The 18,519-nt window shown below is 38.3% G+C and overlaps 1 protein-coding gene across 1 annotated transcript; it reads left to right on the forward strand.

The window, feature by feature from the left end:
• Window positions 1-4,695: 4,695 nt before the first annotated feature.
• LOC102228390 (organic solute transporter subunit alpha-like) lies at window positions 4,696-17,490 on the forward strand. Its single transcript, XM_014472831.2, has 8 exons — window positions 4,696-4,967; window positions 9,404-9,555; window positions 10,336-10,409; window positions 10,656-10,814; window positions 12,756-12,867; window positions 14,522-14,668; window positions 14,748-14,853; window positions 15,769-17,490. The coding sequence occupies exons 1-8, from the start codon at window positions 4,895-4,897 to the stop codon at window positions 15,915-15,917; spliced, it is 972 nt and encodes a 323-aa protein (XP_014328317.1). The 5' UTR covers window positions 4,696-4,894; the 3' UTR covers window positions 15,918-17,490.
• Window positions 17,491-18,519: the final 1,029 nt, after the last annotated feature.

Here is an 18,519-nt window from a genome sequence, read left to right on the forward strand (position 1 = left end):
ATTTCATACCTTTTTTTTTAAAGCAGTCAGTTACATATAGGCATGTTGTATATTACAAAAATAAACAAGTGCAATCATGTATGTTCACCATTACATGTCAAAACAAGTAATAATAAAACAGTAATAATAAAAATGTCTATTTATTGGTCAGATGTAATATTGCAATCTTAATTGTGAGACTTACATTACCCATATGCCTAAAATCAGAATAATCAACAGAAATAAAGGCTTCTAAATGTTCATACAACACAGAAGGGGGAAAAAAACTAAAGAAATTTTTTTCCAGTGGACAAAAAATTTGGTTTCTGTAAATAAATAACAGTCAGTACCCAAAAAGAAAAACTTGAATTGAAAACATTAAGATAAAAAAAAATAAAGTATTCGGGAGGTTGAAGTCTGATTTATGGCATGTGTGGACAGCTGTGTCTTTTATAGGTAACTAGTTCCCAATAAATGCATGTGGAGGACATGATGTCCGTGGTGATCAAATGCTTATTTCATGCAATAAGATGATAATTAGTTACATAAAAATTACACAATGTTGTTTTCTGGATTTTATTTTTTTAGATTCTCACAGTCGGGGTATACTTAAAATGAAAATGACCGACCTCTCCAGACTTAAAAAGGTCAGGTGGAAAATCAGCAGTGCATTAAATACTTATTTTCCCCAAGACTAAACCAGACCCCAAATTAAAATGATTATTTTATTAATATGTATTTTAATGCATTTTTAATATGTATTTTTGTTTTAATAATTAATACTTTTTAGAATTGATATATAAAAAATAAAAATGAAAAAACCCATTCATGTCATAATATTAAGACTACTGGGAGATGTGATGTGTAGTGTTAAATTGCATAAAACTTTGCCTTTGATATCTTCTCCTTTTCTTGTTTTACACCAATATATGTCAGTAGGGATGGTTTGGCGCACTGTGACTGGATTAAACAAATACTGATGATAAGATGTAACTTACAGCTTTTTCAGTTTTCCAACAAACGCAAGAGTACACAAACCTTTTATGAGGTAGATCTCACATTTGGCTGAAAAACATGAAGGCATCTTAGAAGAAGTGATGCTGCCTTTTGGTTAAGGAAATGCCATATTACTCATATATGTATAAGAGCATCTGTGTGGTGTTGAACCCACGGTTTGTTTGTTTTTTTTACCCGAAAGCAGTGGGTTTTCTACATGCACACTGCAGTGTGCAACACAAGATTAGATCATCAACATCAGATTAGCTCCACACAGGATGCGACAATAAAAATGTGGTGCCAACTACACCAAAAACATGAGTCAGGCATGAAACAAAACAAGAAGTTAAATTAAAGGCAGAGCCACATAAATGGCATCTTGACAAAGATCACAAGTTTGCAAGCTTGGTGCTGTTCGGGGGAAAAGATTTGCATCTGATGTAGTAACAGCAGAGCGATGTGGTGGGTAGCCTTGTTCTGTCAGCAGATGACACTGATTAGGAACAGTAAACACAGCTTTGTTCAACCTCAGTTAGCATTCTGTGCACTCAAAATCCTGAACCCAGTTGATCATTGACCCCTGTTATCTGTGTGGCACCCCGGCCCTTGACATCCGCCGCAGAGAGACGTCCCCGTCCCTTCCTACTAACTCATGCTCCACCCGTTCTTTTGATGCAGTTGTAATCGCCTTTACTAGAAGTACCCGCAAATGAAACTACAGGCAAATCAGGGCAGGAAATTGAACTGATACATCTGCTCAACAGAAGTGATTTTTTTTGAAAGTGCCAAACTCCAGCATATGGTCTCTGCAGACATGACTGCAGAGGCCACAACTCCTGTTGTACTGATAGAACCAAAAAAGGCCAAAATGTGTTGCATTAACGTGCTTTAAAGAACGAGAACCAAACTAAATCTAAGCGTTTCCTGTGTTTCAGCATCAAACTGCTGCTGTTTGCTTCTCAATGTCATGAACTCTGGGTCAGTTTTAAAGTTGGATAATAAACTCGTTTGCTTAAGAAAAAGAAAAAAAGGACCTAAACCCAAAGTGAGCACAGTGTATCTACATGGGACACCCATTAACGGAATAAGTATTTGAGATACTGGAAAGTGATCTCAGGCTTTTGCAAACATACCAACTACTGGCAGGACTCCAGAAATCCATGCCATACTTTTTGGAGCTTTGCTTCTGATTTTGCTTCCTGATAAACTCCAGATAAATATCTGGCATCCAGATGTAAATTTAGCTTTGAGCAAGTCCCGGCAGCATCAGATTTGTCTCAGCACACAGACTCTGACAGGGGAACTTTTCAGAATTGCAATATAGCCCACCAGCGTCAGCTTTGTTGGACAGGATTCTTGGAACACTTGTTTTCTGAATAGCTCCTCCTTCAGGCCAGTCAGGACAGATTCTTTTAAATTCATCACAAATACAGGAATATTAACAAGGTGTGCACCAAGTCGAGCTGTTCTAACTTGAATAAATGAATCAATGGTCGTATAAGATCTAACATTTGTAGGTAGCTCACACTCTGCATTTTGTAACAGTGTTGTGAAAGCCTCGTCCTTCATTAAATGGAATACTTCGTAAAAGAGGAGCATTAGGTCACATGCTGCGATTCGTCCACACTTGTCTGTTTTTGAGGCTGCTGGGTACGTCCCTGGGATGAGGCAGCCGGCACAAGGATAATGGAAGTTTTCTTGAGCAAGCATGCCGGCTTGAAAAAGAGATTTTAAACATGGGGGCATAGGGGGAGGACTGAGAAGGGGTTCTGTTCTCAGCCCTCCCATGAGGAGGGAAGATTTTAAAAGTTCCAGTTGAAGATATACAATACCTTGCAAAAGCGTCCGGTGAACTTTAACTTGCTTGGATTTTTGCAACATTCAATTGGATTTCATGCGATAGACCCACACAAAGTTGCACACGTTTGGGATGAATTTTGAAGAGAGTGTAGAGGATTTTATTTTCAACCCCATGACCTATAGTACTCCTAAATGAAATCCAGCGCAAACAATTCCCCTCATAAGCCAAACACGTCGGCAGCAGAATCCACCTGTGTGCATTTTAATCTCAGTGACGGCCAATGCCATCACAAAGACCATGGGACACACAGCAGCCAGGTAGAAAGAGTTCGGGAGGCGTCTAAAGCCGAGTTAGACGTGTAACGTGACAAAATGCGAAACAATCTGAGGGATGTGCAAACCTTTGCAAGGCACTGCAACATGTATGTTTTTGGACTGCAGGACGAAACCAGAGCACCAGGGGGAAAACCCATGTAAGCACACCCCTGCAAGAATGAATGCATGCATATAGTGGTGGCAGAGTCATCCTGTGGGGTTGTTTTTTTCTTTAGAAGAGAAATAGAATCTGGTCTGAGTGGATTTGAAAACCAGAGAAGCTAAGTTCAAGTAAATCTGTTGGAAGTTGCAAAAAAACTTTAGACTGGGCCTGCAGGATCGCTTTCAGCTATTTGACATCCCTAAGCGTGCAGCCACAGCTAGACCGGTCATATTAATATATGTCCTGTTATGGCTGGTGGCTGCATTGTTACGCTCTTTGCTTCCTGCAGCATGTTTACCTGCTTGAGTTGGCGAAGCTGATCCTGGGAAATGCCAGCGCAGCTGCACTTATTAGCACCTCATCACCAGAGCAGTCGATATTTAAGACCTGAGAAGATGTGCTTTCAACTTGAGACAGTGAATTGTTTTTGGCTTGGATTTTGGTCTGCTCTGTCCAAGTTTGAAGTACTTACCTCTTATATATCTCTGCATTTCAGAAAAGGCTTTTGGAACTCCCTTTTTGGCCATGGGAAAGATGTTTGTTGAAGGATCAAACTCACAAATACTCACCTGAATATCTCACCCACTTGAACAGCCACACTGTCTCGCTACATGTTTACTTTCCACCCCTGTCAGATCCCAAATGCACACTGTTTGTGTGCACCTGTCTGCCTCGGCCAGCCTGTCATGCAGCACAACAAACATCAGCCTAATCAGTAGTTAGTCACTTTGTTATCTTGCCACCCCAAGACAAAGACTGCATCCACCAGCACACTAAACATGCTTGGAAAAAGCCAGTATGGACATGCCCCAGGAGATTTGCAGCCAAAAGTGTTTCAACAATGTCTTGTCTCGGTGAGCTGCATGCGAATGCCTGCCACACCTTTCAGATTTTCAAAACCATGTCTAATTTTTCTAAACTCCATAACTATGTACGCAACTAATAAAAGTGCTGGGAAATTTGTGAGGAAAACCATTCATAAAAAGCTGAGAATACAAAAGGAAAAAAAAAAATCAATTGCAGCAAACCTCACATGATAATGGCCCCTGCACACGTTACCATGGGAACAGGGGGGGGGGGGGCATGTGACGGCTGATTTGTCCACATGCTCAAAACATTCATTTACCAACAATGCTCACCAAGATAAAACTAGACCTCCACCATTTTTTTTTATCGTTACCAGGACAGCTGAAGTTTTCTACTTTCTTGGTACTTCAAGGAAACAGTGTAAGACCAAAAAAAGAAGAAATGCTTTGGGGATTTTTTATTTTATTTTCCTGTTGTTTTTTTTTTTGTTGTTTTTCTTTAAAACAGGAAAATAATGTGTGTGTGTGTGTTTTTTTTGACAGTAACCAAAAAAAGTTTACATTACAGTAAATGACACAGCAAATCACGTCAGCCCCATGACAACGTAGATGGGGGCGGGGCGGGACCACCGACTGCAGTTAAATGTCTCTGAACGGGTTGCAGAGGGAGGCAGAATCATCTCTGAGCGAAAAGTTGTCGGACTCTGCAGTGGAGAAAGTGCGCGTCCACCGGCTCTTTACGCACCGAGCTGTCTGTTGATGTGAGCAGCAGGGAAGACGCTCAACTGGAAGTCGCGCATTTGCGGGGGGTGAATCCAATCAACCATCATCCAACATGAGTAACGTATCCAACCGGACCGCTAACCCGTGTGACGGCGAACCTCCGTTCGCTATCGACAACATCAGAAGTGAGTATAAACTGGACCTGGTTCTGTGGCACAGATTCAGCTTACTGAGCAGTTTCCCCCCCCCCCCCTGATGATGATGAGCGACTGGATGAAGAATTTGCACTTTACGCACCAACAAGTTTCCCCCTCTGGAATTTTAATTAGTCTGAGCCAAATTTTAAGCAGTGTTTAACTGCGGTGTCATGGAAACAAAATAATACAGGTGGTCGAGATTTTGTTTTTGACCCTAGAAAGCTCTGGCTCACGGGTGTTTTCTTGGCTTAGATATGTAATCTCTACTTTATATGACTCAAAATTAGTTTGTTTTTCTTCTCTTTTTTTGGAAAAGGGATAGATGATACAAATAGAATGTAATATTGGGAATATCACTATTGAAAAAAGAAAGCATAATTTTACCATGGGGTGCCAGTAGTTTGCCCATCCCCTCACTGGATACAGAATCCTGAATGCACAATATTAATGCATGGATTCAAGAGAAGGAAACATAAACTTTGTTGACTGGCAGCGTTATTTACTTATTTTTCTAAAAAAAAATTTTTTATTTATGATTTAGTTTTTGTTCATAACAGGAGGCATTTTAGCAAAGTTGTATTTTACGAACAAAAACAAAGCCTTTCACCTGAAAGAGCATTGAAAATTACATCTAGATCTGAAATAAAGCAGCAGTTGTTCCAAAGATGCAATTTTTATAGTTGTGTGCATATATATATATGTGTGTGTGTGTGTGTATACAGTTTTTTTTTTTATGTGGCAAGCCATAGTTTTCAACCCGAATGTTATATTCACGACTATAGAAAAATCAGTAAATTCAGTGATTGGGAACATCCTACTTTTAGGCAATAAAACATTCACCTTTTCTTTTTCAAAATTAACATTTTCATTAAATCGTTCAATTGGGAATAAAACCAGACTTTGCTTGATTTTGGTTATTGGTATCTGATAAGAATTACTAATAGAAAAAAAAATCCTACTTGTCTTCTGTTAACAAGGTTCCATTGGACCACTTCAAACATATGATGTTAACAGGACTGAAAATGATACACAGCCATGTTATCTGTAGAACTTGTCAAGCCTGCAGCCCACAATAGGAAATAAAAAGCTATTTTTGAGAGCCAGTAGACTCAACATTCAAGCTATCTCAACAAAAGCGAATGTTTGCTTTGTTATGATCCGTGACTCTTTGGGATTTTATGATTTTTGACTTTGTTCTTTAATCACTGTGTTGTGATTCCTTCTGTTTTCGTCTTTTTTGACATTCAGTATTTAAATTCTCATTCAGTATTTGGTTTTCATGTATTTAGATTGTCATTTTAGCTGCAGTCTGTCTGCACTCTATTAAGTTTTCTGTTTATTTTTTATGTTCAATAGTTTTCTCCTCTCAACTGCTACACGTTTTGTTTATAAAGCTAACTTCTTACACATCTTTGATCACCTCCACAGTTTTTATGAGCCATTTAGTTTTCTTCATTCCTCACCAGATCCTTCTGTTTTGAAGACCCTTCTCCTGCATTACCTGTCGTTTTGCCTCAGTCTCACTTGATATTTTTGTACATTTTTGGATGTATAGTTACTTCAAAGCATGAATTTGCAGTTTATAAGGTTGATTAAACTGTTACGCTTTATAAATGTTATTGGTTTGGGCATACCCTTTGGAGATCATTAATGGTTCACATCTGGTATCCCTCTTACATCATTTTCTGGAGGCACCCTTAATGTTCCTCAGGATGAATCATAACTGAATAATTAATTAGGTTTCCTGTTGCTCACCGCTGACAAACCATGAATTCAGAATTGCATCCTGTGATTAGTTTATTGTTTGTTGATCATCACCCACTGCTCATTCTTGACATACAGATATTCGAGATCACTTGCAAATGATCTCATTCGTCATGTTTGAAGACGCTGAAATGTAAACAACAAAAAATACCTGATAAAATCTGCTTATTAATGCATTGCATTGGTGAACTTTAACTTACAAGCATGTTGTTTTTACTCAACTAGTTTTAAATGTTAGAAGATTACTGGCAGATTCAGTATTTCTATCTGCTTTCTTTATATGAATACTGTTTACATCACCTCACTGACTGTATTTTAGGTTTATATAGGTGTTTTCTGTATCAAGTCTTTGTTGTTGTTGTTTTTTTCATAATCTTAATCTGTTCTCCCTACATGTTCCTCAAAACATATTGCATTTTTTTTGTTCTCTAAATTATGTTCTGTATTTATGTTATTCAATTCTCCGTAATATATTTTCTTGGTCTTTGTCTTAGACTTTTTCCTTAATGATTCTTGTTCACTTTGAGCATAAAATTTAGTAGCTTTTCTCGGGGGAGGAGGGGAGAAACTCGTGTTTCTAAAGTGATGATGTTGTGTTTGCAACGTCACGTCTAAAGTCCCGATCAAATTGGTGCTCTTTCATTTTCAAGCCTAATTTCTTCTTAAAGAAATAAAGAAATGTTCGCAGCCTTACCCAGCAGCGAACAGACGAGATAGTGGTAAGATGTATTGTGAACAGATCACCAGTTTATAAGTCTATCCATGTCTATGCATGAATAAACAGGCAATGTTGTTCTTGCTGGTTCTGTTTTGTCCCGTTTGTGACCAATTTTGTGATCCACTCATCCACAGAAATGGTCCCAGTTTGGGAGGATGCAATTTCTATAACATTTTCAGTTGCACCAAAGAGGAAAGATCCTGAGGAATAAGTTTTGCCTCTAAAAGACAGCAACCCCTGTAGGATTGCCATATTCTTGAGATCAAGCAGAGGGCTCCTCATTTAAGAGGATCCTGCCGCATACATCACAATTCATCTCCTGCTCATTCCAGCTAACGTAGCTGTTTGGTTCCTCTTTGAACACCTTCACTTTTGTGATTTTTAAGCAGTTTGTAGGATTTGAGTCCCTTTTATTTTGGAACGAGCGTTCTTTATTTATTTTAGTTAGGGGGATACATTTTTGGGGTTTTTTGGGCTTATTTAATTTGAATCGGTACCTCTGATCAATATTTCTGATGCAGTCCTTTTTGTTGCTTTAGCTTAGGCCCGCCCTGGAATCACTGTAGAAATTGTACAGTTCAACAACATGACCCAGTCAGATGAAGATGAATCACCTTCATGTTATGGCCTGGACACCTCTAGTGAGGCCAAACATAAAAGGTGTTCAAGCTGACAGATAAATAAGTTCTATTTTTAATATGGGGGTCGCGGGCCCCTTTCTGGTGGTGCCCTGGGCAACTGCCTGTATCAAAAACTTTCCACAGAAGAGACAACCAATCAAACTCGAACAATTAAATTCTGCACAGAAAAACCCCAGCGAGACCCTGGACCTTCATGCTGTGGGGCGACAGCACTAACCACCGGATATCATGCAGCCCGAAATCAAATCCTGATTAGTAAATTTCTACAACATATCTAGAAACATTTGATTAGTAAATTTCTAAGCAAATACAACCGGTCAGTATTTGGCTTCAACGCACTATAACGATCATCCATACTCTCCAGCATCCCTAACTGTAAGCTCAGTTAAAAAAGGGAATTCTAATCAAAAAGAGAGAAGTTCTAGTATGTCCTGCACATCTGTTAGAGATTGAAATAGCTGAATAGTTGCATTTCACTATAGAATCCAGAGACGCTTCAGAAAGTTGAATTGTGTGGATTAGCCTTAAAGTTATTGAGCGAAATCAAAAAGGCACAACAGCCAACATGCAGTGCAGAAAACCCGAAGCAAAACAGGAACACCTGTTTGCGGGGTTTGTTTCAGTCTGACTACCACTAATGACTTTGAATTCCTGACAATAAATGACGCAGATTACAAGAATAGACTCAGCTACATCTAAAGAGCTTCAGCTATTTACTGCCTTTCCTTCCATTCTTTGTTTTACATTTTCCTTTCTCTGGAACAAAAACCTTTCTCACTGGTGCGCTGATGGCGACATCCACCTCCATTACAGTCAACCGTATCGTCTTGCCTTCATCATCATCAACATCCTGCCACATCCGCCAATCTTTTCCTTGATCGACTCTTGGGGTTTTGTGTGTTGCTTTGGTTTTAAGTGTGGCAAATATGATTAAAACATTTTCAATATTCAATTTTCTCTGGGTTATCTTTCTGACATTAGCAAAGCAAAAGAAGAGCCAACGTTTTAGCAAAGCAAAAGAAGAGCCAAAGTTTATTTTGGCTCAAAGATAAACGCTTTAATCTAGCAACGATTCCCTGACTTTGCCTCTTAAAACTTGTGAGGACTTGAAGTTCTTTTGACTTTTAGGCTGTCTTTCTTTTTTTATCCAGCCTGAAAAAGCAAGTATGAGCATGAACTTTTTTTCAACAAGATCTGAAATAAAAAAAACCCTTCTTTCTGACTTGAATTTTTTTCCCCAAAGGACTGTCTTCTGGACATAAATCTAATTGTTTAATCTAATTTGCCTTCTCTTCCTTCAGATCAAGACATATTTGGCATTATTTTGTATTCAGTCCTCACCTTCATGGCAACGATTTCATTGCTGGTCTTCCTAGAGGAGTGTGTGTACATTTACAAGAAGGTGCCTGCCAACAAGAAGAGTGTAATCATCTGGGTGAACGGGGCAGCTCCGGTAAAGTTACAAATGGATGGTTTAAGTTTGTCTCATTTTGTCACTTTAAAGTATCACACTTCTCTGGGTTATATGTATATAGTACACATGTGTGCAATTGTGAACTAAGCATAGTTTTCAAGAGTTTAAATAATAAATTTTAATCTGAAAAGGTTGGCGATGCCTTTACTTACCGTCTCTTTTACGTTGACACCCCTAAATAAAGTCAAAGACAACTTGCTGCCCTCAGAAGTTGCTTTAGTGAATCAAGCCCACCTGTTTGTAACTTAATCTCAGCGTAAATATGAAAAGCTGAACACACCATCTTCAGAGAAACTTAAGTTTTGGCAATGGCATGCTGTGGGAAGGCTTTCTTTTTCCCGCAGAGAGAGTAGATGCCTTACATTTTACATTTCCTTGATCATTTATGTAATGAACCAACACAAACAAGTACAAAATAGTTAAGTGGATTAATATGTTTTGTTTTTTTTATTACCATAAATTCAACCTCCTTTACTCTGATACTCTGAAGAAATGTCCATCTGAAAACCTGCACACATTGGACATCTCCAGAGAGAAACATAGCGGTAGCCGTATCATGCTGTGGGAATACTTTTGTTTTTAGCCAGGCCAACGCTTGAGCTTAACAATTTAGCAATAATATATAAAATCCTTTTAAAATACACAGTATTTATTGTTAAAATGTGACAAAATGAGAATAAGTTGAAGCATCATGAATACTTCGTCTTTCATTTCAGGTTGCACGTTTAGTAATGCCTCTTTTCTCCTGGGCTCTTCCAGGTGATCAGCACCATGTCCTGCATAGGGATGTGGATCCCCAGAGCCGTGATGATTACAGATCTGACTTCGGCCACGTAAGACTTCTCTCCCTTTCCCCTCTCTTTTTCTCACTTCTTTCTCTGTTTGTATGCCGTGTGAGTTATACCCTTACATCCCGACTGCTCAAGGATCAAAGGGGAACTCAAACCTCGTTATTCCATGGAACATTTTATAGAAAACAGCCGTGCTGTTGTGCAACATGCTTTCACTTTCCTATAGTTTTTCTTCTTCTTCTTTTTCTTCCTGATTTAATAGCCTGTGTTGCTCTTCTGTCCTTGTAGCTATTTCGCCATCGTGGTGTTTAAGTTCCTGATTATGATGTTGGAGGAGATTGGAGGGGACGAGGCCTTCCTGAAGCGAGCTAGCAAACACAAACTGAAGATCAGCACTGGGCCTTGCTGCTGTTGCTGCCCCTGTCTCCCACACGTGGCCATCACAGGGTAAACTCCCGCAGTTACTCACTCTCTCTGCCCATTAGAATAAACCCTTTCAGCGTTTTACTTACTCAACCAAGGGATTGTTCCTTGTAATATCGAAGCATGAGTGGAGTTTCCACAGAAAGCATATCATTAGCTTGGCATGTTGTTTTTAGGCAGTCTCCTTATATTCTTGGCAAAGTAAAAACAGGGTATTGAAAGTTAATCAAAATGACCTATTATCTGGTCCCACTAGTTGTTTTATTTCCCATGATTCGTTTAAAAGACTATTACAAAAACAAAAGAAAGAAAAATGACACAACCTTTTGAAAGATCGTGTAAAAGGTTTTGCATTCATAAAATTTAAGAGAGAGATATTTTTTTTTCACATTTGTGGCATCTGAGATTTGAAGGAGATCAGAGGAGATGAAGAATAGCTGTTTTGTTTGCCAGGCCTTGCAAAAATTAGCTTCAGAGACGTTTTAAGTAGAGTTGGAATGTAGACCACAAGCTTTGAACATCTCATTGGAGCAACGTTCAAGCCGTCATCATAAAGAACGGAAAAATTATGGCACAATTGACATGATGCCAAAGCGAGAACGGTCTGTCCCCCCCTTGCTGAAGTAGAGCAAACCTCCGACAAACACCGTTACATGGTGAAGGTAGTGATGCTCACTGCGAGACCAGAGACATTTGGTGAGACATTAGCCTCATTGGCTAATGTTAAGACAAAGAAGAAAAGCAAAAATAATTCAAATGAGTCATACATCAGGGAAACAATCAGGTTATCAGGTTATTTACGGGAAACAACAGAGAAATTGATGTTAATACTCAAAGGTCCGAGGAATGCTGAATTGCGTTCGCAAAACATACTGTAAATGTGTTTTGTACAAATGCATCAAGGATCTTTACGATTCATTTTATTTGTTTTATCGTCAGCATCCCTTTGGTTTCGTGTGATGGTTTCCTGCTCACTTTTGGCCGTTGAAATTCATTTTTGTTTGTTAAATAACATGACACAATACTGAAGTTTAACCGTGGTGTTTTCCATTTTGTTTTTATTGCATGAATGTCGTCTGTCTTCAGTAAAACGATAAAGACGTTGTACATAGTTGTATCCTTACAAAGTATGAGAGAGGTGATGAAGCGTGAAACCTTTTGCAAGGTACTGCCCTGCTTTAGCTGAAAATCTGTGCTGAACAAACGCAGTTGTCTAAGGATTTGAAGGAGCTTTGTCTGTGATGTAACATAGGAGCACTGTGTGGAGGATTTTGCAACACTGATCATGTACAGATGCAGCCTGCAGTCAGTGACGGATTCAGTCATGTCAGAGAGCTTTGAAGCAGTTTTTAGCCTGTTTGAACATAATCAGCCTGTGCGCAACCAGTGTTGGATTCAACAGGAGGAAGGCAGGATTTCCAAACAACACAGGTTGAGCAACCTCCTGGTCATTTACCTCTCATACTCATCATGGATGTCGTGATCCCTCCGTTCCTGTTAATAATTGTTAACAGGTAGGTTTAGATTAAACCCTGTCATTTATGCTGCTTGCATGCTGTTGTTAGACAGAGGCAGAGCTAAATTTGAGGAGATTTTTTTTTTCTTCTAATCTGTGGAACAGAAAATCTCTACTTCCCCACACACAGTGATGCTGATGATAATGATCATGCCAAGGCATGCTCTGCTACTTCTCGACTGATCTGTTTATAAGACATCACTCAGAGGCATCTGGCACTGTTAACATTCTCTGGGCATGTTCAGATCCTCACTTGCCGCACCTCTCCAATAAAACAGGCCTTCCTCTGTCTTGTAAAAAAAAAAAACACAACAAAAAAAAAACATCTTTATGGTGGAGTTCAGGTGGGGATTCAACAATGGACTTGTGGTAACTTTATGTCTCCAAGATGAAGTTCAAGAAGAAAAAAAAAAGCGCCCGTAAATTGATTTCCTCTGTTCCAACTCCAGACGCACTCTCTTCCTGCTGAAGCTTGGATCCTTCCAGTTTGCCCTTCTGAAGCTCATCTTCACCCTCCTTTCCATCATCCTGTGGACCGACGGGAATTTCAACCTGCAAGATGTAAGTTAAAGAGATTAACTCCCATTATTTTCCCACAGCTCATATGTGTGTGTGTTCTTACATAGTTATTCATTTAATGCCAGTTTAATGATTTTTAAGACCGTTTAATGCGTACATGCAGCACCTCACAAATTCATTCCCCGTGAATGTTTTCGTAGTTTGTCACATTGCAACCACAAAACCTCAATGTGTTTTATTAACATCTGATGTGGATATATCCACACAACGTAGATTTATGACGCGGAGAAAAAAAAAGAAGTTTGGAAAGCATTCAAATTAGAATGAGAAAATCCAAACATGCACCAGATGTTCATTAGGCGCCGCCGGCAACGCCATCCACACAGTGAAACAAGGAGGAGAGAGCATCATGCTGTGGGATGTTTTTTCTTCTTCTTCTTTTGGGGTGGGAATGGTCAGTATTTTGTCAGGAAATCACTTCTGATTACTCTTCATGAGTGCCATTAGGACTAAATATGCGAGTTATCTTTAACAGATGCTTCAGTGTGTGAGTGAATGTTGGAGGAGTCACAAATTCCTCTCTCTGTTTGAATAAGAGCTTATATTGATTCACTCAGTCTCATCTTTACTTTGTGTGGGTGCCTGTCAATGTCTCGGTTTCTGTTACTAGTGAACAAGTAACATGTAATTAAAAATCTAAAACAAGAAGAGAGCAATATTTTAACTCTTTACTTTTGGAAGAATATATTTGATATTGTTTTGAGCTTCACTTGTTTTCTTTAAAATTAGACATTCATATTTATCTGCTGCTTTAAAGACTTTAAGATAAGATCAATCTATCTTTAAAATGCTATCTTTATTTTTTATATTTCCTTTTAAGTAAAGAGAAAATAAATCACTTTGTTTCGCCCTCCTTTTGATGTCCAATTTTATAAACTGTTAAAACTTTCGCTTTCTTCTCTCTTCTTTTTTGTTGACATTTTAAGACGTATATTTACATGAAATTTGATTTTTTTTTAACTCTCTGTGAAAGTGGATTTTTCTTCCTTTTTTTCTTTTTATCTACACTCTTGTGTAAACACAATATCTACAGGTTACCCAGCCAATGTTTGACTTCCTTGGTATTCTGTTCTGTAGTCCATCCATTTCCTCCACCGTGAGAGAAACCGTTCCCTCAAAACAATTCACCTCAGCTCCTGTTCTCTCCATCCTGTCAATTTCTGGTAAAATCTCAAACCACATGTCAATAGTTGGGCTCTCACATAGAAGCCATTTCCTTGTGTTGGCCTTGGTTTTTTTCTGCCAATAAAATTCCAAGGAAATATTTATCCCTTTAGGCCATTCCTTCTGAAAAGAGACAATCTACTTTCTAGAGATAGATGACTTCCAAATATTTGCTGTTTTTCATGTGTCCCCTGCTAGTATGTTTTATATTCCCAGAAAACATGGTTTGTCATTATTTTTGTAGAAATCAGTTTCCGCTTTAAAGGTTTTTGTTCATATTCTTTCAGTATGCTTTTTAAAGGCATCGTGTTTCTTACTTTTTGTGGTGAGCTCATACTGCTGCCTGAAATGTTGAGTACTGTTATTTTCTCTAATCTCTGTCAGAAATCGAAATTTTTCCGATTTATCAGATGTCCAGAAGTTTTGACGATGGTTTTGGCATACTTAAACATTACATGACATCACTTTTCAGACGAGCATTACTGGAGCAGCAATATGGATCAACCCGTTTGTTGGCATCTTGACGGTCATTGCTCTGTGGCCTGTCTCCATCATTTTCATGCACCTGAGGACCACCTTGCGAACGCTTAAGATCATCCCCAAGTATGCCATGTATCAGGTAAGATCCCAAACAAACACAGAGTTTCCCAGCACCGCGCTCTCAGCAGTTAACTGTATCAGTGTGCTTATGTTGGTAGCTGGTGCTGATCCTGAGCCAGCTGCAGACAGCTATTATCAACATCTTGGCCATGAGTGGCGTTATCGCCTGCTCTCCGCCTTTTTCGTCTCCCGCCAGAGGATACAGTGAGTCTCAACATATTCTATCGGTTTCTTTGGGCTCTTGTCATTGTTAAACCAGGCTTTCGTCTTCAGCCTCTTTGCTCACACGTTGCCGATGGATTTAATTAATCATCTAATCAGTCAGCCAATTTGTTTTTCTGTTGGAGCAGAGATCCAAGCAGTTTCCTTTTAAAGTGATTAAGAAACAAGAAGACTTGCTCATCCTGTTCTGCAATGCAAAGAAGGTGAAGTTGATGCGTTTCTCCCATGACGTGGTGTCTGATACGACAGAGAAAATACATCTTGTTATTATTGATCACCTGACACTTGAGAATCTAATCATTCATGTTGGAGCTATAGGTATTGCTAAACAAAATTCAGAAATTCCCAAAAAATTTGAATGGATTTTGTCTTATGATATTGAAGAAAACTTTAGACTGTTATGTTGACACTTTTTGTACAATGGTATCATTTCATTGCGATCTTTAAGCAAATCTAAAGAAAATGTCACCAGGATGCATAAGCTTGACATTTGACTTGTAGAATGATCTATAACTGATATGTTAATTAAATCAAAATTTCTTGATGTGTGTGCAACATGCCAGTGACAGCTTTTTTAGATTTCACATTTTCTCCATAACAAATTGGTTTGCTTTTCAGTGGTATCGCACAGGCGGTTATCATAGCAAAGGCGAAAAAAACTTAAAATAGTGTAAAAAAAAACTGTCCAACTCATTAATCTGGTATTTCAACAGAGGTGTGAGTTACTGTTAAATGAGTGAGTGAAACAGATCAAGTCAAACAGGATTGTGGTGAATTATGACCAATAGTAAATTTTCTTTTCAGTCCATCATTAAATGTCACGAAGAAACTCAAACTCCTGACTTTCCCAATCTCTCTTCCAATGAAGCCTTAAAATGATTTTGTCTGTCTCCGCAGTGCTGAGTCAGCAGCTCCTCATCCTGGAAATGTTCATCATCACTCTGGTAACCCGGCTGCTGTATCGACGACAGTACGAGCCTCTCCCAGAAGAAGAACCGGGCGACAATGAAAACAACAAGTTGATGACATTAACAGTTTCTGTGTGAGGGCTAGAGGAATGTGTGCGTCTGAGAGTCTTTATGCAGGGGTTTGGTGAAAGAATTATGTAAAGTTGTGTTAATCAATAAATATGAAATCGATGCAAATGAACTTTGAGGTTGTGCAGCTGACTGACTGGAACACTCAGGTCACTTTTTAGCAATATGTTTTGGCAAGTAAGCATTCATCTTCAGATTGAGGAAAGCTCAGTTGGAAAGCTCCTCTCTGTAACCTCTTGGATATAAACACTATTGATGCTAATATAGCTGAGGCAACTTAGCTATACCCACATGTATAGCTACTTGCTGTGAATAATTGTCCTTCATCCACTGATGGCACCTTATTGAAATTTTTCGCACCTTTTACGTATAAAAATGTTTAGTTTCCAAACTAAGTGAGGCTTTTATACAGTTAATTTGATGTTTTTTTAATGGTCCCTTCAAAGTTCAGTTTAACTGTTCAGGTTTTATTCTCAGGCATGCTTTCTAAAGATGCAGAGTAAAATTAAATCAGTAAGTTCAAGCTGGCTAGTCCTTGAGACTGTGAAGCCCAAATTGTAACACCTCCACCACTGTGCATCACAGCAGAATGAGTAGCTCGTCAAGGAGCATGTCATTTGTCTGTACTTTTCGCTGCTATTATTATGACTTTGGATCAAGTTAAGACTACACTTCTGAGAAAACTACTCTCTGACAATATGTTCACTGTTTATATTTGCCCTGCTGTTCTTTTCTAACATCAACTGTCTGCCTCGTTTTCCCCTCTCAGCTATGGTTAGTCAGATGGCAAATTAATGTTTCAAAGAGAATCAAATACTTTTATTTTGTGTGTTTTTTTAAAAATCTTTTTTCCATTGCTATTAAGAGTATATAGTATATTATGCGTGTATTGAATTTGTGCCTTTGTGGTTATAAATGTTGGGATCTTTGCCTTACAGGGATTTAAATAACCCTCTATTTTCCCATGAAGTGTGTTCCTTGTAACATGTGGAACAGCTGTTTCATATGAATGATGAAACAAAGTGGAAGTCATAAGCCAAATATTTGTTATCGGAGAACATTTTAGAGTTGTTAACCAATGCCATTGTTGATAAAATTGCTTGTATTTTTATGCAGGATTTTGTTTCCTTGTTTGTGTGCTGCTTTTAGTTCTGAGTGGAAACAAAAGGGTACAAAACTTGGTGTCTCTCAGGTTCATTTGCCTTTCAGTTTTTTAACAAACAACTCTAAATTAGGGAAACAATAAAAAAGAAAAGAAAACACCATATAAAATATATCAAGCAAAATTGGTTACATAAAGGAAGTAGAGGGGAATTCAGTTTAGCTGCATTGAATGTGAAAAGAACTTTTCATGTATTTCTTTTTTTTTGTTTTGTTTGTTTTTACATTTACTATTAAATGTTTCCACTGCATCTTTATGTGCAGGTTGTTTTGATATCTTTGACATTTAATTTGATAATTGTAAAAAGAATTTACAGAAATAAATGCATTAATAGTCTCCAAAAACCTGCTTGAACTCAGTGTGGAATTAAACCCATCTCCCTCAATTTATGTGAACTACAAATAAAACAACTTGACCATTTATTTGTATTTTTGTGCACTATCGTAAAGTTATTAAGCTCTTCTGGTTAACTTTTATTGTGTTATTACCTCTTGACCTGCGTCTTAAAAAGGAGCTTAAACATAAAAATGTCAGATTCCGAATGGCTTTGCCCTTGTGTTGCATATTAGTGATTTCACCATTCTGCCACTAGAGGGAAGTAGAGATCACGACCTGAATTTCCCCGGTGTTTTTATGGGCTAAAAAGCACGACTCAGATTTCAATAATCAATCCTTATAATGTTTTTTTTTTACTCCTCAAGACGACATTTAAGCATACCATACAGGTGCTTCGTTCCGTCCAGCTGTTACTTTACAAAATAAACAAGCGATAATGAATGATGTTGATGGACGCGTTTTTAACCAATTGAATTGACTCTGCTGGCCACTTCCCAGTTTTCAGCCAATCACTGCACAGCATTAGCCGGCGCCTCCCCGCCAAGTGCGGTTGAGTCGCAATTGAAAGTACGTGCTTTGAAAACGTCACCACAGGACCGGATGTTGAATAGGTCGGAGCTTCAAAATAAGTCGATACAGGGTATGGTGTCATAGTTTGTCAGATTTAAAACACAAACAATATTGGATCCAGATACAGCAAAAGAATGAATTGTTTGTCTCGCTTGACTCTTCCTTGGTTTCATGACTCCACCTCATGCAAATAAAGTAATAATGGGGTCTTCATGGACATTTTGCCGGTCAGTCATGAAATCAAATAGTCAAATGAGACAAACTATTCATTTTTCAATTTTAAACAGACATATTTAGACTGCTAGAAAATGCTGGAGCATAAAGAAAAGAATCAGAAGTACTATGAACCATATTTACATGATTGATTTTAATCAAATATAGTTATGAACATTGGACCACAAGAGGACGTACAAAACGTCAGAAAACGGACACTAAAACTGACCAGAAGCAAAAACTAATAAGTAACTGATAAGCCAAAAAAAATTAAAGCTCATATCCAGATAAATATAACACCAAATATATAATACATAAGCTTATTTAATC

This window comes from Xiphophorus maculatus, chromosome 21 (genome assembly GCF_002775205.1).
Source record: "Xiphophorus maculatus strain JP 163 A chromosome 21, X_maculatus-5.0-male, whole genome shotgun sequence".
Taxonomy (NCBI): Eukaryota; Metazoa; Chordata; class Actinopteri; order Cyprinodontiformes; family Poeciliidae; genus Xiphophorus; species Xiphophorus maculatus.